The 24278-nt window shown below is 39.9% G+C and overlaps 1 protein-coding gene across 6 annotated transcripts; it reads left to right on the top strand.

Moving 5' to 3' along the window:
- Nucleotides 1-28: 28 nt before the first annotated feature.
- ADAT1 (adenosine deaminase tRNA specific 1) lies at nt 29-22310 on the top strand. Of its 6 annotated transcripts, XR_005823592.1 has the most exons (11): nt 31-298; nt 518-709; nt 1465-1533; nt 3816-3870; nt 4640-4770; nt 6136-6751; nt 9143-9288; nt 10994-11093; nt 12762-12848; nt 19862-20451; nt 20692-21236. XR_005823592.1 is itself a non-coding variant. In XM_040571062.1 (10 exons), exons 1-10 carry the CDS (start codon nt 193-195, stop codon nt 19992-19994), a joined length of 1635 nt encoding a protein of 544 aa, XP_040426996.1. In that variant the 5' UTR covers nt 29-192; the 3' UTR covers nt 19995-22310. The 6 variants fall into 6 exon arrangements, 4 of the variants coding, with proteins under 4 accessions (XP_040426996.1, XP_040426994.1, XP_040426995.1 ...); XM_040571062.1 differs by having other exon boundaries at nt 29-298; nt 19862-22310; XM_040571060.1 differs by lacking the exon at nt 20692-21236 and having other exon boundaries at nt 30-298; nt 12762-12873; nt 19862-20016.
- The last annotated feature ends 1968 nt before the right edge of the window (nt 22311-24278 follow it).

Here is a 24278-nt window from a genome sequence, read left to right as displayed (position 1 = left end):
CACGCGTGCGCGGGGGGCGGGGGCTGGGGGGCGCCCGCTGAGGGGAGGGGGCCGGTTCCGGGGCCGCCGCGGGGTGCGCTGAGGCGCTGCTGCGGGTCGGCCGCGGCGCCGGCTGCGGAGCCCCGCGCTCCTCGGTCGCTGAGGTGTGGCGGAGGCCCCGAGGCGAGTGCGGTGGTGCCAGGCACGTCAGCGATGACGCAGGAACCGCGCCGGGACGGTGGTGTGATGAGCACTGGGGGCTGCTGTGCAGCGGGACCGTCGGGGATCCAGCCACCTCGCCTGTTCCTGGGCTGTTCGGGTTCTAGCATTGTTTTTTTCTATTCCTGGCGATCTGGGGGGAGGGGAAGCCCACAAATCTTTATTCCGTACGATATAGTGCCTATAATCTTGAAAGGGGTGGTGCAGGTGGGCCTTGGGCATTGGGGTCTGGTACAGGAAGGTGGCATATGCCACAGGGCGGTAGGGTTTGAAAGGATAGGGGATATGAATTAGCATGATGGAATCAAATTCTGTTTAGAAACTGGACTTGCACCAGGAGCCGCGTGGTCAGCTGATGAAATTGCTGAGCTATGTTATGAGCATTATAGGACCAGACTCCCTAAGCAGGGAAAACCAGATCCAAACAGGGAATGGACTTCACTGGCAGCTGTTGTCAAAGTGGAGTCCGCAGCCCAAAGAGAGGTTCCTGCTAGACCAGGGAATCTGCAGGGTAAGAATGAGTTGTTTTGCTAGCTGAGCAGTGGTGGTGGAGCTTTCTTTGTTGCTTTTTTCTTTGCTTTCAAAGATACCTTTAGAAAAACAAAACAAAGAACACCTTCCTGTCCCATTTCTCTCTGTCCCCAAATTCTTTATTCTTTGTAAGAGCTTTTACAGTTTCTGTCTGAAAAGACGGTACTGGAATGCTGTTCTTCCCAGACTGTAACTAAGAAGGTGAAAGGCCTGTATTTTGCTGTTCAGTAAGCGGTGAAAGTCTGGGCAGGACCTGAATACCTGAAGTAAATGCCTGCAAAAGTGTGTTCGGCTATTCATAAGAATGCCGGAAAGGTCTCACTTCACCCTTGTTTAACAGACTGTGTTAGTGCACTGTGTATTTGTGTTAGTGCCAATAAAGGAAAAGAAGATGATTGCGAACTTCCATGTTGTCGTGCAGATTGTATCCTGTAGTTATTTCGTATGCATATGAGGAATTCTCTGCTAGTGTTCACACAAGTGAAGTGCTTGTTGCCTAGCATATCAAGTCAGCGTTAGCACCCTTGCTTTTGGGATCATAGGCTTTCCAGAGCACTGGTGGTTGTACCTGCTGTGTTGGTTCTACAGCTAGTAATTTCCTGTCTGGGATGTCTCACTGCTTGCCTCTCTGTACCTGGCCTCCTACATGATGTTCTGTGTGCTGTCTTAATAGAATGACTGCATAAGAGCAATGCTTCTGGAAATAGCTTGTTCAATTAATGTTTTAATTTTCAGTAACAAAGGAGGTTGTTGCTATGGGAACTGGAACAAAATGTATTGGCCAAAACAAAATGAGAAAAACTGGTAAGTGTGGTGTAAAATCTAAGAACGGACTGGCTGTTCTTGCTTCCTTCTTTCTGATGTTGTATAATCAATGAAAAATGTCCAAGATGTTGAGCTCAGTCTTCCGGATTGAAGCCAAAAATGTAAGGTAGTCCTCACCCCTGGCAAGAAGACATGTTTAGGCAGCCAAAATGGCTGCCCTAAATATTTGTTGCAATTGCAATTTTTAAATTAGGTCATGTTAATGAAGTCATGGTAACAAACTTTTTATAATGAAAGCATGGGAAATTTAGTATGGTTTAGATGTGATTCAAGTCTTGATATCATTTTGTGAAAATTCAAAATCCTGTCCTATTGTGGGAAGTAACAATAAGTTGCAATGATAAAAAAAAAAAAAAAAAACACAAATGTGATAGTGTTGAAAAAGGTGGTTTTTTAAAAAAACAAAACAAAACATTTTTTTTAAAGGTTTTGTGCTTTACAGCACAGTGGATATTAGAATTCAGTGTATCATATAAATGTATACTGGCAGTAAATCGGCTGGGAAGATAAGTGCGAGGAAATCATTTACTCATTTTAAAGAAAAATATGAAGATTCACGTAGCAGATATTTTCCTTTGTTTATAGGAAATGTGAGGTACTTCTGTAAATTGACCTGACAAATTTTTAGAAGTGCAGAAAGAGGATAGCATTAAATATTGCAGAAAATTGTCAGATTCCTTAAAAGTTCCCCAGAAATAAGCAGTTGATCTGCACGTCAAGGACATATAATTTCTTACTAGAGATGGCTACTGCTCCAAAAGATAGGAACGTAGAAAATCCATGTTTCATTTTAAAGGCCCTAAGAATGATCTGGAAATTAGCCTACTGAGCTCTTTGGCACATTTTGCTTTAATTAAATCCTAGAAAAGACCTAGAAAAAGAAACTGTAATGTCAGATTAATTAGGCCTTGTTTCTTGATGAACCCTTTAGTCTTTAATATGTCAGAAAAACAGAAAATAAAATTCTTCATGCAACTTTTTCTTGAGATTTTGATGATAGCCCTCCTATGTTGCCCCAACAAAGTTGCATAACTGAGAGATAGGAAGGTAGAAGCACTAAGAAATAATTTACCCATCTTCAAGAAAAAACGAAGATTCATGTAGCAGATACTTTTCTACATAACTCAGAGGCAGATTACTGTCTTCTATCAAGAATTTTAGAGGCAGAAAAAATTGTTGAAGGGTTGATTTTATCATGGCAAAAAGTTCTGGAGTAGCTTCTCTCCTTAATCTGCTTTAGAAAGAGGATAATAGTCGTGTAGAATATATTGCAGATGCTGTTGCTAGTTAAAATTGATAAGAATTGAAAAAAGTAATTAAAAAAATTAATGTTTGTAAAGACCTAGTAGCATGCACTACTGCCATGAGCAGAAAATTATAGGTATTAAATTAGCCATTTGGATTTGCAATGGTAAGCATTAGCATGTGCAGCCAAAATACCTCTTTAGCAGGTAATGGGTGATTAAAAAACTTCCAGAACTGTAGGGTGAATGAGTAAAAGGGTGCATTTATTTATATTAGTAGCATTATTTTCTCTATTCCGGTTGCTATTTTCATTCTTTCTCCTAGTAGAAAGGGTTATTGTTGAACTGGAAAGGACTTCATAGAACTGTGGGAATGATTGTGGATGTAGAAAAAGCTTGTGAAAACCTTCAGGAGTTCTGCAGTGTTGCCTAAGGAGCTGTTCAATCATGTGATGTTTTATTCCTGAAATAATAGCTGATTTACAGCTCCTGTTCTTTCAGATACAGCAATAGGTGGACGTTCCAGGAAGTGTAAAGATTCACTGTGTAAACCTGATAAATGCCAGAAATATTTACAAAAAAATGTAATTAAAATCATAGGGCATAGTGCAACAAGAAACTTTGACTGAAAGGTTAACACACACTTGAAAACTACTGGATGTTATGCATACGCTGAGAATATCATGATTTACTATTAAGAACAAACTGCAGGAAAGTTTTGAAGGAAGACAGCTTATTCAACTCAAAGGATTTCAGATAATAGAAGTTTTAAAATTTGATGTTTAAATGAGTCTCTGACTTGTGGCAGAGTGAAGGATTTATCCTTCATTGTTACAGGGTTTTGACCTCCTTTTGTTGTGACTGGAAATTTAAATGTCTTGGAATAACCTAATACCAATGTTAAACATTCAAATTTTAGCAAATCTACAGAACCATGTGGTCTGTCAAATTCTGTTTTGTTTGTTTGTCTCCTTTTCAATAATGATGCATACTGTTCTCATTTGTTCGTTGTATTAGGAGACATTCTGAATGACAGTCATGCTGAAACTGTAGCCAAGAGGAGCTTCCAGAGGTGAGACAGGAAGTTCTTGTGCTCTTACCCAGTGCCACTTGAGGGTTGTTTGTTGTGATGCGCTTCTGACCTGTGGCTGAAATAGACAGATTTTGCAGCTTCAGGGATGAGAATGTAACAGAGAAAGAGATAGTATTACATCTTTTTTTTCCTTTTGTTAGCAGAAGTTTAACCTTGTTTTTTTTTTTTTTTTTTTTTTTTTTAAATGTCTGGATTGTGTTTAAGACCCTTGTACGAAAGCTTGATTTTTACTCATTACTGCAGGGACTCTACAAAGAAGTAGGATGTGATTTCCTGTGATGTCAATACTGGTCTTACGATTTGCTGCCAAGGGTAGCCTTCTTGCTGTTTCCCATATACCAAATCTTATGTTTGCATAGGATAAACAGTTTCAAGGAACTTAGGTGGCTGAAGCAAGTTTTCATTTTCTGCTGTTTGATGCCACTAAACCAGCTGTCAAATCAGATGACTGGCTGTGCTGGTTTAAAAAAAAAAAAAAAAAAGAGTGGGAGGAGTAGACCTCAGATATACAACATGAGAGGGTAGTTAACTCTTCTGAACATAACCCTTTGAAGTCTGTTATTCGGGTTCTGGTGATGCATTTGTGTTTTATGTTGAGAGCTGTCTGCAGAAGCATAACTGATTGCTTGGCTCCTCAAATACTTCATCAGGAGCAAATAAGCTCCAAATAAGTGGGAATCTAAGTTTTGTTGTTTTCCCATGCATCAAAAGTGAAGTAATTGATTCTTGGAAACTTTCTGTTTAACAGGTATCTTCTCCATCAGATGTGCCTGGCAGTTTCCTATCAGCAATGCAGCATCTTTATTCCAGGAACTGAAACAGGGAAATGGAAACTCAAACCAAATATCATATTTGTTTTCTTCTCTAGTCATACCCCATGTGAGTATGTTGGAGTGAACTAATTTCATGGCTCCTGCTTGCAAGGGACAGAAAAGTTTATACCTCTCTTTGGTCTTTCTGGAGTGAGTGAGGAAGTAGCTCATGTCATTGGTATGTGCCCTAAGATGTACTTGACTGGTGCTCCACCAATACATTTGGCATTTTATCTCACTGAATGTAATCCGCGAGCAGTCATTAAACTGGATATACAGCTCATTATATAGTGGAATGCTTTGCTTTCTCTTTGAATAGTAATGATTACAATTTTCTTTTCCAGAAATGAGAATGTCTGAAGTTGCGTCATATTTCCTGGTTACTTTGCTTTAAATGTTGTCTTTCTGGGCTCAGCTTGCAGTGAAAAAGCATTGTCACTTTCTACAGTTCCTTTAAAAAAAAAAAAAAAAAAAAGAAATACTGTCCCCCCAACCCAAAACTTATGGAATGGAATGCAACCTTTTATTCTGTCACAGAAAAGACTAGTTGGTTGAGGGGAGCAGGAGGGGGGAGAGGTGGGAGAGCAAACAAAACCAGAAACAAACACAAAAAACACAAACCACCACCACATAGATGAGGGTCTACTGGTAAAATGTAGGAATGTGACCTGTCAGTCTACCAGCTTTCCAGATGTTTTGATGTTACCACACTCTTACCAGTGTGTTATTTCAACTGTTAGTCTGTTACCAGAGCAAAGAAGTCAAAGTACTCTCAAAATGTTCTCCCTCAGTATTTCACACAGTGAGTTAGCACAGTTGTACGTACATTTTCATAATTTTGATGGCATTGCTGGAATAAGTTATAATGGTTTTCTTTGTTAATGCAACTGGAGAGTAGAATCTACATCTTCAAATTTAATAGCAAAAGTAATTTCTGGACTGCCTTTTCCTCACATGCTTCTCAGGCTTTGTTTGCTTTGAACTTGTCCTTGGAATTCCGTTTTTGAGCTCATTTTAGTGATGTAGATTACGGTTTCATCCTTATTTGATAGGATTTTTTTCGTTATTATTTTGCAGTATTCCATAACATTTAGTTAAATCACACCTAATTTTCCTGTGAGTTTTCTGCATTGCTTGCAGTTTGTCAGACACCTTTGATACCTTTTGTTTTATAGTTTTTGTTTTAAATTTTCCAGTTTTGGTTATTTCTTCTTAGAATGTAAAAGCTTGAAATTAAACGTAAGCTGGCTCAAATTTCACCTAAGTCTTATTCGTCATTGTAGAGGACAATGTTTGAAGAATGTCTTCCTGTGATTACATTTTCCCGAGTGCAGATCTGTAGAAGCTAGTAGTAACCATAATATTACTGGAGTGATGTGTTTCAATCACATGAGACATGTTGCTAATTTTGATGCTATTTATTTTGTTCTAGGTGGAGATGCTTCTATTATTCCAATTACTGAACCAGAGAACCAGCTTTCTAAGTCAGTGAATGGAGCTGGTGCAGCTGGACAGTCAGCACAGTGTAGTGGTAACCATGATCATTTGGGTCTCAAAGATAAAAGGAAATTGGAGAAAATGTCAAGTAATCATATAATCAAGAGAAGGAAAAATAACGATGGTGGTTGGTTTTCCATGATCATTGAGGACCTGCCTGTTCAGCAAGTATTTGTGAAACCAGAAGGCAACGCTAATCCAAAGAGTTGTGAGTGTTCTGCACAGATGCAAGCAGCTAACGAGACTGGCCTAAGCAGACTGAAGGCAGTAGATGTGTATAGAACTGGAGCAAAATGTGTACCTGGAGAGCTGGATGATGCCAGAGTACCTGGGATAGGGTATCACCGTGTAGGATTATTACGAGTGAAGCCAGGTCGTGGGGACAGAACACGTTCTATGTCCTGTAGTGATAAACTGGCTCGCTGGAATGTGTTGGGGTGTCAAGGAGCTCTCCTGATGCATTTCCTTCAATATCCAGTCTATTTGTCAGCAATTATAGTAGGGAAGTGTCCATATAGCCAAGAAGCTATGCGGAGAGCAATTATTGAAAGGTAAGTTCTCTCTTTGGAAATCAGCTAGCTTGTATGGAAACTGAGTTGTGGAAGGCAATGTCATACAAATATCAGGACTTAGCACTGAAGTCATTTGCAGAAAGTGTGGATTTCTGCAAATTCACATTTTGAGAAAGGCCTGTGCAGTATGGAGAAAGATGACTACTGCTGATGCTGATCAGATTTGAAGATGTACCAAAGAATTTGCATTAGATTCAGGATCCACTTGGTTGTCCCCTCATGGAGCAGTGAGAGGCTGTTAACCACCTGAGCTTTTCTAGAAGCCTTCCAGCAGAAAATAAAACCTCAAAGGATGTGTGTTCAAGGTATTTTTCTGCAAAGTTGAACTTTCTTGAACCTCTTCAATATTTTTTTCCTCAAATAGTGTCAAGCAGAGATTTTAATTTATTTATTTGTCTTTACTCCACGAAACCATTCTGAATATCCTTAAGTTCTCTTTTATAGAAATGAGTTGCTCAGCAAAAGCAGCTTTTATTTCTTGGAAATAACAATAATAGAGTTCCTAAAATGGCAAATGGCTGAACAAAACCTTCCTTAAATTAAATTAAGCTCCCAAGTATGTCCATCCTGAAGGTAATCTGCCTAAAAAGGTTCCAAATGAATACTAAGGTAGACTTTTTGCACATTTTCATAAATGTGTGAGTTAGGGTGAGTTAGGGTGAAATGGGTGAGTTAGGAAGGTACTGGATTTTTGTTGCTTTCCAATGTTTCCCTCACTGATTTTAAAATAACGTACTTTTTTTTACGTAATATATAACGTAATATATATTAACGTAACGTAATATAACGTAATATATTTACGTAATATATAATTATAAATATAAATAACGTAAGATTTTTTTTTGTTAGTTTCTGTTTTTCTCTGTTTCGTTATTTAGTCCTGGAAGCAGAACATCCTTATGTCTTTGTATGTGACTGCTCACTGTGTAATTAATTTCATTTTTGTGAGTGTGCTGTTGTCTTCAAGACACCATATATTTAAAGGTTATAAAAATACTGCCTGACTAGCTGCTTTTTCTTTCAGTTAAGTAACTCATGGTTGTCACAGTACACATCTCTCTGCAGTTGGAGCATGTCACTCAGAAATAGCTTGCTGTTAATATTACATATGTACCCTTTATATATATGCACTGCAACAGTATACTCTTACAAAGGGTAATGGTGGAAAGGATGTCTTTCTGGTTGTTCTTACAAAACGTTTTAGAACTTAGCCTTTGTTTAACTTATGAGTTCTTATTAATCTCTCACTGATTTCAGACCCTAATTTCAGAATTGCTTTCAGCAATTATCAGGGTAAAAGATTTGTTATTTTAAACATTACTTGAAGGGAGCTGTAGTAAAAACTTTTTTTTTCTGTTTAAAGTCTTACTGAGCTCGAATCCAAACTTCGGATTTTCTAGGAGACTAATATCTGGGTTACTGCATATGCATGCAATTGCATCCCATGGAAAATTTCAAAATCATTGTATTGTCTGTCTGTTCTCAGTAGAGGTTAGTCAAAACTTTAGAACAATACTTTTCAGAGTTTTATGTGTTCTCAGGTGTACTGTGCAACTCATGGAAACTGAATTCTGGACCTAACACAGAAATTGCAGTGATTGAGTCTATTTAGGTTTATAAAGATGATCAGTGTTTGGCAACCAGATAAGAAAGTCATGAATTCAGGTTAACAGTTGGTTGCGTTAGCAGTAGTTGTCAGTTTGCCCAGCCTCATCAGTTTTAGGTTGCAAAGTCAGGCACTTTTTCAGACTATTACATGTGACAATGCAAACCTCAGTTTTAATTCATTCTTGCTTTATATAAATACAGTGAATAAACAGATGCTGTTTTTGCCTCCCTGTATGATCCTAATATCATTCAGAATGTAACAATAATTGAAGGTAACAAAGCTGAGATTATACATGAAACTTTAGGTGTATTTTGTATCTTGCTGGTCTTTAGTTATGAACCCTTAGGTTCATAAAAACGTTAATGTAGTATGGTTGACTGTGTAAATACATTCTAATTATTATTTCTCATTATGATTGCAGAATTATGTTGCAGTTTTTATTCTGCCTATCTTCTATGGAGTTGTAGTAGTTTTTAATTAGACCTGTTTTAAAATCAGTTTGTTGTTGTTTTCCTAGGAAGGACAAGGTCTTACTAAACTCTGTGGCTTTGTGGTTTTTTTTGTTTGTTTGTTTTATAGCCTAAAAAAATACTGTTTAGAAGGGGAAAATGTCCCCATATCTCCTTGCATCTCTTACAATTCACATTCAGTTCACTTTTAAAATGTAACATGCTTTTGATTATGAAGGGAAATCGCACAGAATCTGCTCATCCTGGAAGATGAGACTTTAATTCACTTGCATTTTTCCATGTTTACTGTAGGTGTCAGCATGTCTCATCTTTACCAGATGGTTTTCTCACTCAGGAGGTTAAACTGCTGCAATCAGAGCTTCGATTTGAACATAGCCGTCAGGCAGTCCAGGAAGTTCAAACTAACAGCAAAACAAAACTTGTTCCCTGTAGCGCGGGTGAGTTAATTTGGACTAGTTGTGTAACTGTGTGCAGAAATCAAAATATAAATTGTGTGGCTTTGATGTTTCCTAAAACGTAACATCATTCATTGCCAGTGCTAGAGGCAAAGTATGACTTACATCAAGGTACTAATTTCAGAACAGAGCTTAGTTGTATTTGCAATCTGCCTCTATTTTCCTGTAAGCACTTTTCAGACTGAATAAACACTCGGTCAATGCCATTAGGAATTTATAATCTAAACAAAGGTAGAAAATAAACAGCCAAGACAAAAGTTCTGAGGGCAAGAAGAATCAAAAGAATTCTTGTTTAAGTTAGTTTTGTGTTCTCCTTGGTAATGAACAGAAGATTTGCCACACTGAGTTATGGCTATAATCTCCCCAGAAATCTTTGAATATGGAAGGAATACAGAGTAGTATAGTATAAAGGTTTAATTGATAAGAAGTTTTTGGACATCACATTTTCTGTCATGATGACGAATGAATTTGCAAGTCACATAATTTAGCAATGTGGCAATTTAGCAATGTGCTCTCTTTTGGGGGGGAGGAAGTGCTACTGTATGTGTATGGGTAAGCGTTTTCTCAGAACTTGGGCGTGGTTACCTTCTGCTTTTGTATATTTTTCTGGCTTAATTGGAAGTTATTCTCTTAGAATAGACCTGATGATAAAATAGAAACAAATGTCTCTTTAATGAAATTCACAGATTCATTAAATTGTATACAATTTGCAGGTGCCAGTAGGGAAAAGATTCTGATACTGTGAGTTAGGAAGCAAAATATATTGTTGAAAATGCTGTGAATTCACTTAACAAAAAACATCTGAAGCAAACTCTGACTAAATATACTAAATAAAAGTTACTTCTACTTTTTATTTACTCTTTACTTTTGTACAGTTACTCAAGTCCGTCTGTTAGAAGATGGTAAATGATACTTTATGAAACAGTTTTGTATATATTAATTATGTTAGATCGAATTTTTCATGAGCAGAGGAAAATCAGAATTAAGTCTAAATTTATTGCAACTCTTTCACCTGCTTGGAAGAGAGAAATGAGAATTAAGGGAGCAGAAATTATCTCAAGACAGTAGAACTTAATAATACTGTTGTTAGGCTATGGAGGTGCAGACTGGGCATGTCAATCACTTTTGTTTCTGGTGACGAGCCTCTTCAGATGCTTTGCTAGTTATTTATAAATTTGTAAGGTATGGTATGCTGAGTTACAGCATCAAGAAGTATACAGTCTAATATTGTAATTACATATCAAGATGGGGGTAAAAGATAAGGTTGTTAGCATTTAACAACTCTTCCAACAAAGTATTTTTATTTGACTGTTGGCTAGTAATGTTTTTCAGGTAATGTCCACAAATATTTGTGTGTCAGTTATGAAACATACAGAGAACTATTTAGAGGATGCACAATATCATAATAAGGAAAACAAAGGTTGACTGGTACCAGTAGTATGGGGGTGTGTTTTATAGCCTGATACAAAATTATGCCATCTGACTTGGAAATTTATTCATGCTTTGTCTAGACTGGATACACCAAGGAGAGGATCCCTCTAAGAAATGGGAAAGTTATGGAGCTGTAGGCTAAATGTTTAAAGAGGCATGGGTTCTCAAAAGAGCTGGTTAAGATGAAGTGTGTGTGTATTTTTTCTTACTATTTTTAGCTGAGTTTCTGTTCTTTTAATAATCCTTTCTTTCTCAGCTATCAGTTGGAGTGCAGTTCCTGAACAACCTCTGGATGTCACCTCAGATGGTTTCCGGCAGGGAACAACAAAGAAAGGGATTGGGAGCCATCAGAGCAGGTGTGAGAGTATTGTGATACATGGATGCACATATCTTAGGTTTTAGCATACGTGCCTGTCTCTTAGGTCACTGTGGTGTGTGATGGCATTGTCAGAGCAGAAGTTCTCTGAGTGGGGAAAGGTAGTGTGGATAAAGGAATAGTCATTGTGTAAGGGAGGGAAGGTGGATACATGGATGCACATATCTTAGGTTTTAGCATACGTGCCTGTCTCTTAGGTCACTGTGGTGTGTGATGGCATTGTCAGAGCAGAAGTTCTCTGAGTGGGGAAAGGTAGTGTGGATAAAGGAATAGTCATTGTGTAAGGGAGGGAAGGTGAGAGAAGCTGAATGAGGGCTAACAAGTTTATCCTGTTTCTTGCTTGTCACTGTTTATAAAGGAGAACATTCTCAATAATAGTAGTGGGGGACTATGATCAATATTCCTTAAAAGACAGCTTATTTGTTAGCAAAGTTGGAAAAATTTTTACTTTGTACCTTTTGGACTGGAGACTGAAGGAAATGAATGTGTTGCATGACCTTTTTTACAGATTTCTTTTTCTGTAAAAGTCAGCTCTTTGTTAACAGCTTTTGTGGTAAAAGGTCCATATAAGGAATTTGTAGCCTTAATGTAGGGGGTTTGTTCAATACTAAACAAGACTTGTATTTCTGTTCCCTTTTTTTCCCCTCCTTCAAGGAGCCTTTAGGCGATTGGGATGGGGGGGAGGAGGGTTGTTTGGTTTTCCTCTGTGAAACATATTAGATAACACTAAATCTCATGGAAGATAAAGTTGACTGACTAAAAGCAATTTGTAAGTAGTCTTCCGGTATGCCTATGCTTAATTAACTAAAACACCAAAAACTACAATATGAACTTTTGACAGATTAACGTGAAAATGAAATTTTAGAGTATCTTTGCATGCCAGTTTTGGGGTTCTTAACCTAAAGCAAAATAGAAAGCGCTTTTTCTTTTAATAATTCTGGAGAGTTAGCTTGTATGTGTTGGAAGACTGAATTAGTCATCATGAAGATAATCATGTAATAAGAATTTAATTCCATAGAAAAATTAGTTTGTTTTGAAAGCCCCATCCATGTTTCGTGAACAACTGATATGGTTGTCTGACTTTGGGAGAAGAGAAGGGCTTAAAGCTGACAGAGATGCCTGTGGTATCTTCAAGACCTTTCAAACTTTCACTTTACTTTTTGATGAATCTCTTTGTATTTAACTGCCCTCCATCTGTTGCTGAATGTATCCTTGTCACTGTTGCGAAAAGGGTAGCACTGTTGCAGATATTTCTTCTGGTTCTTCTAATTTTTTCTGAATAATACAAATTTTCCAGTTTGAACAAGCTCTTGAAGTACTTCTGTATTTGTGTGATCTTTTCTGGGACTAGTCCATTTGGTTCAGCCTGTGCTATAATTGTGAGCAAATTGATGGTGCAGTCTCATACAGATAACAATGTGGGGATATTAAAATGTTCCCTCTGCAAACTGATGGTGCTGGCTGGGACAATAGGGGCAATACAGCTCTTTGTCAACATAACATTTAAAATTAAGGTTTTAAAAAAGAAAAGCAGTGGGCAGATCAGATGGGCTATGAAAAGTTAAATGGTGGAGCAAAAATGTTCAGCTGGAATGTACTGCTGTAAGCATTAAAAGGAAGTGCATTTCTGATTTATTTTTTCCATCAGATCCAAGATCTGTAAAGTGGAACTCTTCCATGCATTCCAAAGGCTGGTGACGAGTATTTCACAAGAGAATCTACCAGACACTCTCCGGTAAAGAAATTTTCGTAGTATCTATGTGAGTGAAAAGTTATCTTCGTGAAACTTAAGAATAATGTGTTGATACTAGAACGTTCCAATGAGTCTCACTTGAGATAACTCCATTGTTAAAATTTGATACTTAAAGAATACAGCATATCCTTGATGGGTTAGGAAGAGTCTTTTTGGTTTTGGTCTTTTGCCTCATTGGAGAAATAGCTCATTAACGAGAAACAGAAGAAATTGCAGGTGTTCTGTTTGTTTGGAGTTAAGGCTTTTGGTGTGAAGAATTGCTACTTTTGGAAAGAGTGAATTCTTTTCCTGATCACAGAGACATGTCCTGCTCTTGCAATAGATGTCTCCTGGACCCCTTGTAAGTCTGTTCAACTTTGTGTCTTGTCAGAAAACTACTCTATTTTTTTAAGAAAAGTCGAGGCTAAAATCTTCTTTCACCTAAGTGTATGATGGAGTAAGAGCTAGCAAGGTGAGACTGTGCAGGGCTGTTTCTGCAATGTGTGCATTATGTAGATGGAGACTTTCTGGAAAGAACAGAAAGAAGCTTTTGTCTGAGGAAGCCATTCATGGGGATTTCATTTACACCACAGGAAACAAGTTTGGATTTTCAGGCTGGAGATTGTATATGAGACTGGATGATTATCACATTACATATTTGGTGAAATTTCACCTTGCCATGCCTGATGATTAGGAGTTACAGCTTCATATATAGAGAAACATACATCTTACTTTGGCTTAGAGATTATTCTGAGTGATGCAGAAGGTGCCAAATCTGTTGCTTTGGAAGGTTTATTTTATTTTAGTCTTATTTCCAGGTATGATTTTTCCACCTCTAAGGTGAAATCATAGTAGATGTTGAGCTAATTTAACTGCTTGTAGCTACTGATGGGCATGGTCCTGCAGTGCTCTCTGTTGTTACCTGATGTACATTCCTGTTCCCTCCCTGGTATTAGTAGCACGTCTCCAACCTCATAATGAGCCAGTTCGAGTAGCTAGTGTGGCAGAAAACATTTTCCTTGTCTTCTGTATATCTATTGGACTGATTAGCTGAATTGGCTCATGGAAAGCTAAAGCAAATAATAAAAAACGATACATAAAAAGAAAAAGGTAGAAGGCAGATATGTCTGGAAGCAGGGGAGATGAGCCATCTCTGCGTTTCGGTGGCACCAAGACATTAGGTAAGATAAACTTGGCCAAAGTACACCCTGAGTGTACTTTGATCTAATTATTAGATCTTGCTTGGTTTTCAGTTTTGTGAATAAAAGACTGCAGTTATCTTCTGTGTCTGTAAGTGTCTTTATTTAAAAGCTCTGATGTCAAAGTGAACCATGTTATTGTTGAAATGGTTTCAACTGATCATAGAATGGCTTGGTTTGGAAGGAACCTTAATGATCATCTAGTTCCAACCCCCCTGCCATGGGCAGGGATGCCACCCACTAGATCAGGTTGCCCAGGGCCTCATCCAACCTGATCTTGAACATTTCTAGGGATGGGGCATCCACTACGTCTCTGGTCAACCTGTTCCAGTGGCCTCATCACCCTCTGAAGAATTTCCTCCTAACATCTAATCTAAATCTCCCCTCTTTTAGCTTAAAACCATTCCCCCTTGTCCTGTCATTGTCTGCCTGAGCAAAAAGTTGCTCTCCTTTTTTTTTGTAAGCCCCCTTTAAGTATTGAAAAGCTGCAACGAGGTCACCTCAAAGCCTTCTCTTCTTTAGGGCAAACAACCCCAGCTCTCTCAGCCTTTCTTCATGGGAGAGGCGCTCCGCCCTCTGATCAATTCTGTGGCCCTCCTCTGGAGCTGTTCTAACAGATAAACAACCTTCTTGTGTTGGGGCTCCAAACCTGGATGCAGGACCCCAAGTGGGGCCTCACACGGGCAGAACAGAGGAGCACAATCACCTCCATCGACCTGCTGGCCACTTCTCTGTTGATGCAGCCCAGGATGCAGTTGGCCTCCTGGGCTGCAAGTGCGCACAGCTGGCTCATGTTAAGCTTTAGGTCCACCAAAACCCCCAAGTCCTTCTCTGCAAGGCTGCTCTTAATGAGTTCTCCACCCAGTCTCATGTCTGGGATTGCTCTGGTGCAGCACCTTGTACTTAGACTGCATGGAGAGATGCACTTTCTTCTTGATAATTTTATATTTAAAACTGAATTAACTCTTTTGAGAGGGAATGGGTTCTCACTTGTTTAGTCACTAATTTCCTCAGAATAGAGCATGAACTAATTCATTGTTGAGTAGTTGACTCATTGTGCCGATCGTGTGCTGCTTATGTAAAGTCACCTTACCTCAGGCCTTTTCTAGACTTCAGTGGCTTTGTAATTTCCTTTGACTTTTTTGTCCTGTACTGTTTTTCTCTCTGGGCTTCTCCTGACCAAGTCCAGCTGACTTGCAGATGTGGCATCATTTTTAGGCTGCACAAACTCAGTTTATACAGCAGAGATGCTAGCTCACCAGTCAGCCTGTTCAGTTGTTTTCCTTTTGAAGTCTTCCCTTTTTCCTACTCTTCAATTAAAAATCAAAATAAAAAGTTGCTTTGCTTCTTCCTTCTTCTTCCCTTACCCTTTTTGCACAATATTCTGATGTTTTCTTCCTTTTTATTCCTTGTAGTCTGAATTCAAGTAGACTTCAGATAAACAATTTGAAAGCGTGGAATTTCTTCCTCTGAACTCCTTTGTATTCAACTCTTACCAGTTTTGTTTTTTTCCTCCTACGCAAAGGTAGTTTATCTCCTCTCATAGATGGTTGGCTCCTGTGCTATGCTGTCACACCATTTATTTTTCTCGCTTTGCCCCTGCATTCCTTCCCTGCCTTTTCTGGTCCACTTTTTGGTCTCTTGGCTCCCATCCGTTCTGCTCACCCAAGGGAATCTCATTCTGTAATCCTTTGCAATTTGCTAGAGAGCTTGTCTTGTTAGTTTTGGGGTGTATTAGGACAAGAATCTTTATTTAGCCCTTTTCTCACCTCCTGTTGTCCACTGTTATGCTTCACATGTTAGCTGTACTACATCACCACAATTTTCTTAGCTTGCCTTTTAAGAGGAGCCAGCAAACTTCTTCTTTGAGTATGCTCTCAACCTGTTCCAACTGAACAGTGCCTGCACTGATTCTGAAGAGATGTCAAGAATGAAGGAGAAAGAAAGGGACAGAAAGCAGGAGAAGCATGTTTACGTACAGGAAAGAAGAAAATAAAAGAACATCACTACATTAGTTTCATGTAAAGCTTTAACTGTCCCAGTATCCTAATCTGAATTACGTGAAAACCTCTGTAGTTATGTTTTTTTTTTTTTTTTTTCAGAATACTTGATGGTAGTATGGCAAAGATTTTTTTGTGGATTGTTGTTTTTTATCCTGCTGGCAGAATCTTGTTCTTCATACCTTGTTCATCACCTGGGAAACTGAAAGCCTTTTTTTGTGGCGTCCACTCTACAGAGTCATCAGGCACTGCAGTTTGTGCAAGGTGTGGCTAGCTGCACAACCCCTTTTTGTTAATCTAAGTGATACTTTGCAACAAAAACCTAGCCTGAGTTTCTTGCTGGGCTTGTTAAATGGGTGGCTGATCATCTCTTCTCTTAACTGTGATGGGTCCTGACTACATTTAATATTGTGTTTTCTTTCTCCTTCCCATTCAGTCCGCATTATGTATGGGTGATTCCGGTTCCGGAGAAGCCTCGCTGGGGAGGGGGGGTAGGCTGTTGTACAGAGGCGTATGTGTACTAAGGGTACAAGGACTTTTAGATGGCTAAAATTAAAATACCTAAAGAACAGAACATTCTCTTGGTTTCATGTTTAAGATGCTAGGAGAATCAGGCAAAGTATGGTTTCCTGGCACCCTAGCATTAGGGGTTCACCACTTAGTTTTATATATTGAACATCTATGAGCTTTTATCCTCTTAGATGTGATTCATTATTTTTTTCTGTAAGAGTAATGTTTTGGTCAATGCCTGACAGTGTGCAGCAGTGTATTGTTTTTCTTCGTAAGCTGCCCTGCTTGTGAGAAGAATCACTTCAGCTCAGTTTTGCACGTGGCTGAATGTATGAGCCTTTTTAAGCATAGTGGTGCTGGTGTGATGCTTTTTCCAAGTGTGTGACACTATTGGCTCATCTCTCATGTCTCTGGCATGCATTCGAACCACTCTGCTTCTCTCCTATACTGTAGTCTAGCAGTAAGATTGGAATAGTAAAGGGAAACATAAAAGGAATGTAGACAGTCAGACCTGGATAGGCTGGAGATCATATTATTTACAGGACTGCCTGGGTCAGCGGACAAGTGTTCATTTCTGCCCCCCCCCCCCCCCCCCAATTCCTCCCTCCAAAAAAGTCACAGGTTCTTCATTTCAAATTCTTGGAGTCTTAACGCCCCAAACATAGTAGAGATACAGACAAATCATGTGGCTCTCCTGGCAGATGTAATGTACTTTGAATTTGAAAGCATTCTTTCCATGTGTATATATATTGAAAATTTCTCATAAGCCCAAGGCAGAAGTTGAGCATGAATTAAAAAAATCTGTTTCGTTTGGGCCGCTCTTTGATAAAACTGTTTAAAATGCAGCTTTCTGTTACATCTGCTGTTAAATCCTGTAGCAACGTTGCCTGCCTGGAGAATGGGATCTCAGGAGGTTGCAGTTGTATATGGTTTTGTAACTGCTAAAGTGAATTGAAAATACTGAGCTGCTTCTCACTGCACCTCCTGCTTTCATGCTAGCTATGTTTTCCCTTACTGTCTACTGTAACAGTTTCATAACAGAACTCTGTTGAAATAATCTAAGTTGGGAAAATTCCTTAAGTATTTTAGTTAAACTGGATCAGACTGCTGGATATGCATTTAAAAGCCATTGATTTGCAAGCAAATTCATGAAAAAAAAAGCAACATTTAGCGAGGATGAAATGATGAACAGCTAGGCATCAGTCTTTCTCCTGGCTCTGTGGCTGATGGAAGAATCTATGTATATGTGTATAGCACCATCATCCCTAGCAAATCCAAGGAAAACAGGTGTTTCACCTTTTTACAAGATTGAGCCGGTCCAAAAATCTGTGTTCTGTAGGTCTCTTTCTGATTTACGACCATCCTAGATGTAATCAAATAAGTACAAGTAGCTGTGTTTTGAAGATGTAAACAGCATTTGATGTTAGCTGTTCTATGGTGAAGAACAAATATAAGTCATTAGATGCATTTACAGTGAAGAAGGGCAACGTCAAAATCTTAACTGTGTCAGAAGTACTTTAAGTATAGAAAGTATGGGAGCATAAAAGTTTCTTCCCAAAGACTGAATTGGTCATCACGTTTGAGTATAAGCATACACTTTGCTCCTTCAAGAATGGTCTTGAGGTGGAGGGGAGGTGCAGGTGGCTTGTACTGTATCTCTGAGGACCCTGCTGGAGTACCTGGGAGAGGAACAGCTAGCCTACACAAGAGATTTGAGGGAGCTGGTTAAGGTCCGCCATCCAACTTGGATGTGTGCTGTTTCCTGAACACTGCTTACGCAGATAATTGGTGGTCTTTTACCTCTTTAGTGATGCTCCTAAAGCATGATCTACCATTGGTACTGGGATTCTGTGTCGGTTCCATTGAGTTGCAGTGGGCCCTTCCACAGAACTTTCAAAAACAGCTCAGTGGTTAGCTTCACAGAGTTTGAATAATGTGAAAGAGGTAAAGAAAGCAAAATGGATTGGCTACGACAAACGGAGAGTGCAGGCAGGTTTGTAAGAGTATGTAAAAGAAAAGTTGTGGATGCCCCGTCCCTGCAGCTGTTCAAGGCTGGGTTGGATGGTGCTTTGGGCAACCTGGTCTAGTGGGTCCATGGCAGGGGAGTTGAAACTATATGATCTTTAAGATCCCTTCCAACCCAAATGATTCTGAGATTCAGTAAGTCTCCCATGTTCAGCAGTTGAGTAGGCAGGTTCTTTGCTCTTGCACTTTCTGAACCTCGGGTCTTCTGTATAGTTACTATCTCATGGTTTGCTGTGCATGTCAGGATTCTAGAAATACATTTACAATAGAATGCTGAGTGGCTGAATTATAGCTTCTTAGGGTCTGCTATTCTGCTGTGTTGGGTGGTGGTGATGACTGTGGAGCCTTTAAGCATGAAAGTTTGTTCTGTAACCTAGTGTAGTGGTTCTCAGACTTTTTAGATCAGGATCCCTGGAGCAGTTTGGCTCTTCCTCTTTATTGAGGAATGTCATGTTGCCTGTGAATTTCCCTTCATATTGGATTGATGTTTAAACATTGTGTCTCATGTGGTTTGACACTGGTAAAGGGAGAAGAAAGACTAGAAAAGAAATAAGTCATATGAAATTGTTTTAGAGGTGCTCGTGCTCTCTCTCTCTCTCTCTTATGTGTTCAGATATCATTGACCTGTATTTCCCTGTTTTGAAAATCAATGGTATCATGCACTCAGCAGAGGGACTGGTGGTTTTCCTGAGATTGTGGGGAGCAGTTACTACATAACGAAGGGGAGCAGAATACCAAAACTGAGCCTCTTATGCTTTAGGGAGAAAATAAAGTAAAAAAAAAAAAAAAAAATTGTCTCAGTCTTCCCTATAACTCCATGTTAAAAAAGAAATACTCTTCTTCCCTATTCCCTTCCCTTCTGGTCAGCAATCACATCTGTTCTTCCAGCAAAACAAAGCTACTTCAACCCAATTCAAAGCACCCATCTCTAGCCACCTTTTCTGCTTTGGTTCTACATTTTTTGCTATCATGAGTTTTCCGTAACCTATTGTCACGCAGTCAGGCACTGATACTTCTGTTGCTGGAGAGCATGTATGAAGCTTGGCAGACAAGTTACTGTCTTCTTCTTTCACGAGACTGCTGACAATGTCTAGAAACACTGACTTCCTCAGCACCCAGGCCTCTCCAAGTCTCCCTTAGAAGCATAAGAGAATTTCACGTAGTGTGGAAAAGCTCATATGACATCATCATATTCTTAAATGCTTGATTGTTTTTTTCATTGTGTCACAATACATCCTATAGAATAATAGACAATTTGTCATTGTTGTGCATTTTCTGTCAGGATGAAGACCCTAAAAACATACTGGGACTACAAGGAAGCTGCATCAAGTTATCAAGAAGCCTGGAAAGTGCTGCGCAGCCAAGCGCTGCTGGGCTGGGTCAAGAATGCCCAGGAATACCTGCACTTCACATGAGAATAAAAGCAACTGTAAATACATCAAAATGTCCTGAAACCCAGCAGATGCCTATGCTACTCAAGGGCCAGTAAAGATGTCCTCTAGTTCCTGTGCTATAAGGAGATAGGACTGAAAAGGAAAGTAAAATCAGAGATCTCTGTTTTGGTTGATTTGCACCCCACCCTGCACCCCCCTCTCCCCTTTATTTAACTGTAGAGAAGAATCACTGCATATTTAGTTCTGAGCTGCATGAAACAACGTGCCTTCAAAAGTAAGGAAGCAGTGATGCGAATCATCGTTTTTCTGAGGATATGATTTATCAGCTGTAGTCTGTTGAAATGGAAGTAATGTCAACTGAAATTGAAACAGTGCTATGGAAGAAAGGCTGTCATTGTAAAACTTTGGTGCTGGTTTTCCTTCCGCTCTTCATAATGTTGTGATTGTTTTTGTGTTGCTGGGACAACCCTAATGTATAGTAAGTAGTATTTTTATAACTCTTGGCTCTTCTTGTTCGGTGCTTTTAAGAATTTTCTGTCTCCCCACAGAATTTTTTGCTCCTAATTGGAAATAGTAGTTTTGTTCCAGGGTCTTTTTCTGGAAGTAATCCGTATAACTTTCTATTACTAAAAGTAGCCAAAGCAGAATTAAAAGAGTGCCGGGGAGAAGACTGTCAAATAATACTGCTTATGTTATCCTGTGCATCTCTTAATTTCAGGACTTTGCCAGATACCCCTTCACAGTTGATGTGCTTCTGTGGACAGGAAAGAAATCTCCTGAATTACTTGGTTCGATCTTGTTCAACACTGGGTTTTTATTGGTGGTTTTTGGTTGGTTGCTTGCTTGGTTCAGGGTCTGTTTTTTCTTTTTTCTCCAGTGATACGTGGTTCATTAAAAGCAGGGATGCCTTAAGCATTTATGTCAGTGTTTCCTGGCAAGTGTTCATTAATAGCCTGGCAAAGGTGGAAACACTGATGGGGACTGTAAGTAGTCTCTGGCAGTCCTTGCAATCATTGCCTTTATGCTTTATTACCAAATAACATCTGCATGACAAAACAATCCACATTGCTAGCAGGGGGGAGGGAGGGGAACAGTGGGTAATCATCCTCAAGCTTTCTGTCCCAATTATTACCTTCTGTGAGTAATTCCAGGACTGTGTCACTGCTACTGAGCATGCTCCCTTTCTGTACTTTTTCTGCTGTAACCTACTATTCCTAAAATATTTGGACAATGTAATGGCAGAATGAAAGTGGTTAATTTGGAGCTTAAGAATTCTTTAGTTATTTGAGTTTTCTGTTGTTTGGTATCTTACTGTTGTTTGGGATTTGAAAAATGGGTACAGAAGTTCTCAAAACAGCTTTTACAGCCAACCTACAGAGCTGCATAGGGGACTGAACAGTTGGTAGCAGAGATCGTGTTACAGAAGATCTATTTATTGAGGGAATAACAACGAACTTGAATTGTGTGTGCGTAAGCCTATCCACTTAACTCCAGCATTGACATTCAGAAAGACCAGTTGAATTGGTGATGGGGAAGACATTACATGTATTTGTAAAGGGCAGAGGATTATGGAGAATGGTGACTTGCGTTAGTCATCGGAGGCTGGAAGATGGCCAGCTGCCATCGCAGATAGGCCACTGGGTGAACTGCTAAAGAAAAATGGTAGCAGTTACCATCACTGAGCAAATAGCATCCCAAGGGCAGAGTCCTGTAGCTTAACTAAACAGATAACCGGTAAATTTCCAGGCTCCTGAAATTTGCCTCTGTCCTTCCCTGAGATCTTGCAGAAACTGTTCCTTAATGTACCTAGTTTCCCTTCACTAATCATCAACAAAGTTTGAAGTGAACCTGCCGACCAGACTGGAATGTTTCCAGTACCTGTCCAGCTGCAATATTAAAATGGATTACATAAAGCTTAGTTGTTCTGTAGTCTTGGCATCAGACTAGTTTTGAGATGAGCAGTTACATGATGTAAATTCATGTAAACTGATGGTTAATGAGGACAACCAAACAACTGGTAACTGGAACAGCAGAGTTTATGAGGGCAGCAGGACTTCCAAGGCGTGTGTAAAATGCTCTGCAGTGTGTCTTTATATTACCCAGATAGATGCTTGGCTATCCCAAGCTAGTATGGGGACCAATCATTCCTATTTGCTAGAACAAACAAACTGTAATTCCTAATTTGTACGGGATGCCTTTAACAGCTTTGCTGTTGGAGAAATTGTTCTATTCTCAATCGCAGTAAGAAGGTTGGGCAGACAGTCCGCTCATTTTAAAGGAAGTCAAAAGCAGAGCATAAGAACAAGTACTTGTCCAGGTCTAAAATAAACTATCATCCATTTGAGTTTGAAGCTGAAATTTCTTGAGACAATGTGGTAGCATCCCTCTCTCCCTGAAAAAGCAAAGTTCTCATCTTTGCAGTGTGCTTTTACTGCTCACCTCATGCTGGCTGGAGCCCTTACTGTTCATAATACGTTCAAAGTAAATGGAAGGTGATTCAAATTGTTGTCTGTGGAGAAACAAACTGTGACCCCCAAAACAAGGTAGCTTTGTGCTAGTTGTTCACAGCTTTGCAATTAACCTAGTAAGCACAAGAGCAAAGGAAGAGCTAGGGCTGTGCTGCTCTGGGTGGAGCCAGGCTTCCTTCTGATGGTTAGAAACTACTAGATGGTTATGAAACCATGCCTGGAGGAAATGCTTGAGGCATAAGCAGGAAAACAGTGAGTGAGTTACTTCTTATGAAAAGCTACTGTCAATAAGAAGGAAAGAAAGGTGTTAAGAATAAAATTGGCAACCAAATGCAGTTGAAAGGTTCTTTCTTAGAGCGTGACTATCCTGAGAATCTGTTAGCATCATTACAAGCGCATCACAGCAGTGGTGGTTTACAGATGGAAGCAAGATAATTTTTGAGGAAAGACCATCTAAATTCACCTAGTATTTGTTTCTTTATACCAGAGATGATATTTCAAGTAAGCTTAAGATTATATAGAAATGCTACTGTAAGAATAGTGAGATGTTAATTCCGTTTCTTCATTATTCAGAAGAGCTCAGAGGGTGGTGATTGGTAGCGCAGAGTCCGGCTGGAGGCCTGTGACTCGTGGTGTTCCCCAGGGGTTGGTGCTGGGTCTGGTCTTGTTCAGCATCTTCATTGACAACCTTGATGACGGAGTAGTGTCCACCCTCAACAAGTACGCTGATGATACAAAGCTGGGAGAAGTGACTGACATGCCAGAAGGCTGCGCTGCCATTCAGCGAGACCTGGACCGGCTGGAGAGCTGGGCAGGAAGAAACCAAATGAGGTTTAACAAGACCAAGTGTAGAGTCCTGCACCTGGGAAGGAACATCCGCACGTATCAGTACAGGCTGGGGGATGACCTGCTGGAGAGGAGCTCTGCGGAGAAATTCCTGGGGGACAACAGGTTGACCATGAGCCAGCAGCGAGCCCTGGTGGCCAAGAAGGCCAGTGGGATCCTGGCGTGCATTCAAAGGAGCGTGGCCAGCAGGTCAAGGGAAGGTGATCCACCCCCTCTACTCTGTCCTGGTCAGGCCTCACATGGAGTACTGTGTCCAGTTCTGGGTTTCCCGGTACAAAAAAGACAGGGTTCTCCTGGAAAGAGTCCAGCAGAGGGCCACTAAGATGATACGGGGCCTATGGGCTATAGGGTTTCCTCCCTGTGAGGAAAGGCTGAGAGACCTGGGTCTGTTCAGCCTTGAGAAAAGAAGACTGAGAGGGGATCTTATCAATGTTTACAAATATCTTAAGTGTGGGATACAGAGGGATTTGGCCAACTTCTTTTCAGTGGTATGTGGGGACAGGACAAGGGGCAATGGCCACAAAATGGAGCACAGGAAGTGCCGCACCAACATGCGAAAGAACTTCTTCACGGTGAGGGTGACGGAGCTCTGGAACAGGCTGCCCAAGGAGGTTGTGAAGTCTCCTTCTCCGGAGATACTCGAGACCCATCTGGACGCCTGCCTGGGTAACCTGCTTTGGCAGGGGGGTTGGACCCAATGATCTCAAGGTTCCTTCCAACCCCTACGATTCTGTGCTTCTGTGATTCATTCAGTGTATAGACTGAAATGCCTTCTCAGTCCTTAAGGGTTACCAGAAAGATAAGACTATGTGGGACCCACTGTTCTAGACAAATTGCTTTTAATCAATTTACAAGACACACTGTCCTCTCTAAAGGAGAGGTACGTAGTTCAAAAGAAAATCTTTGTTTCCTTGACGTTTTAAGTACATTTGCAGATACAAAGGGAAGTATATGTAGAGCCTTTATCCCTGCATTCTCTGGAATTAGTTGG

This window comes from Cygnus olor, chromosome 12 (assembly GCF_009769625.2).
Source record: "Cygnus olor isolate bCygOlo1 chromosome 12, bCygOlo1.pri.v2, whole genome shotgun sequence".
Classification (NCBI taxonomy): Eukaryota; Metazoa; Chordata; class Aves; order Anseriformes; family Anatidae; genus Cygnus; species Cygnus olor.
This window is presented reverse-complemented; position numbering and strand designations above follow the sequence as displayed.

Bases quoted from the DNA above. Each gene is read 5' to 3' on its own strand.
- ADAT1 (XM_040571062.1), top strand. From the start codon at position 193: ATGACGCAGGAACCGCGCCGGGACGGTGGTGTGATGAGCACTGGGGGC. The intron at 6,752-9,142 runs GTAAGTTCTCTC...TGTTTACTGTAG, and splicing joins CGGAGAGCAATTATTGAAAG to GTGTCAGCATGTCTCATCTT. The intron at 12,849-19,861 runs GTAAAGAAATTT...ATTTTCTGTCAG, and splicing joins AATCTACCAGACACTCTCCG to GATGAAGACCCTAAAAACAT.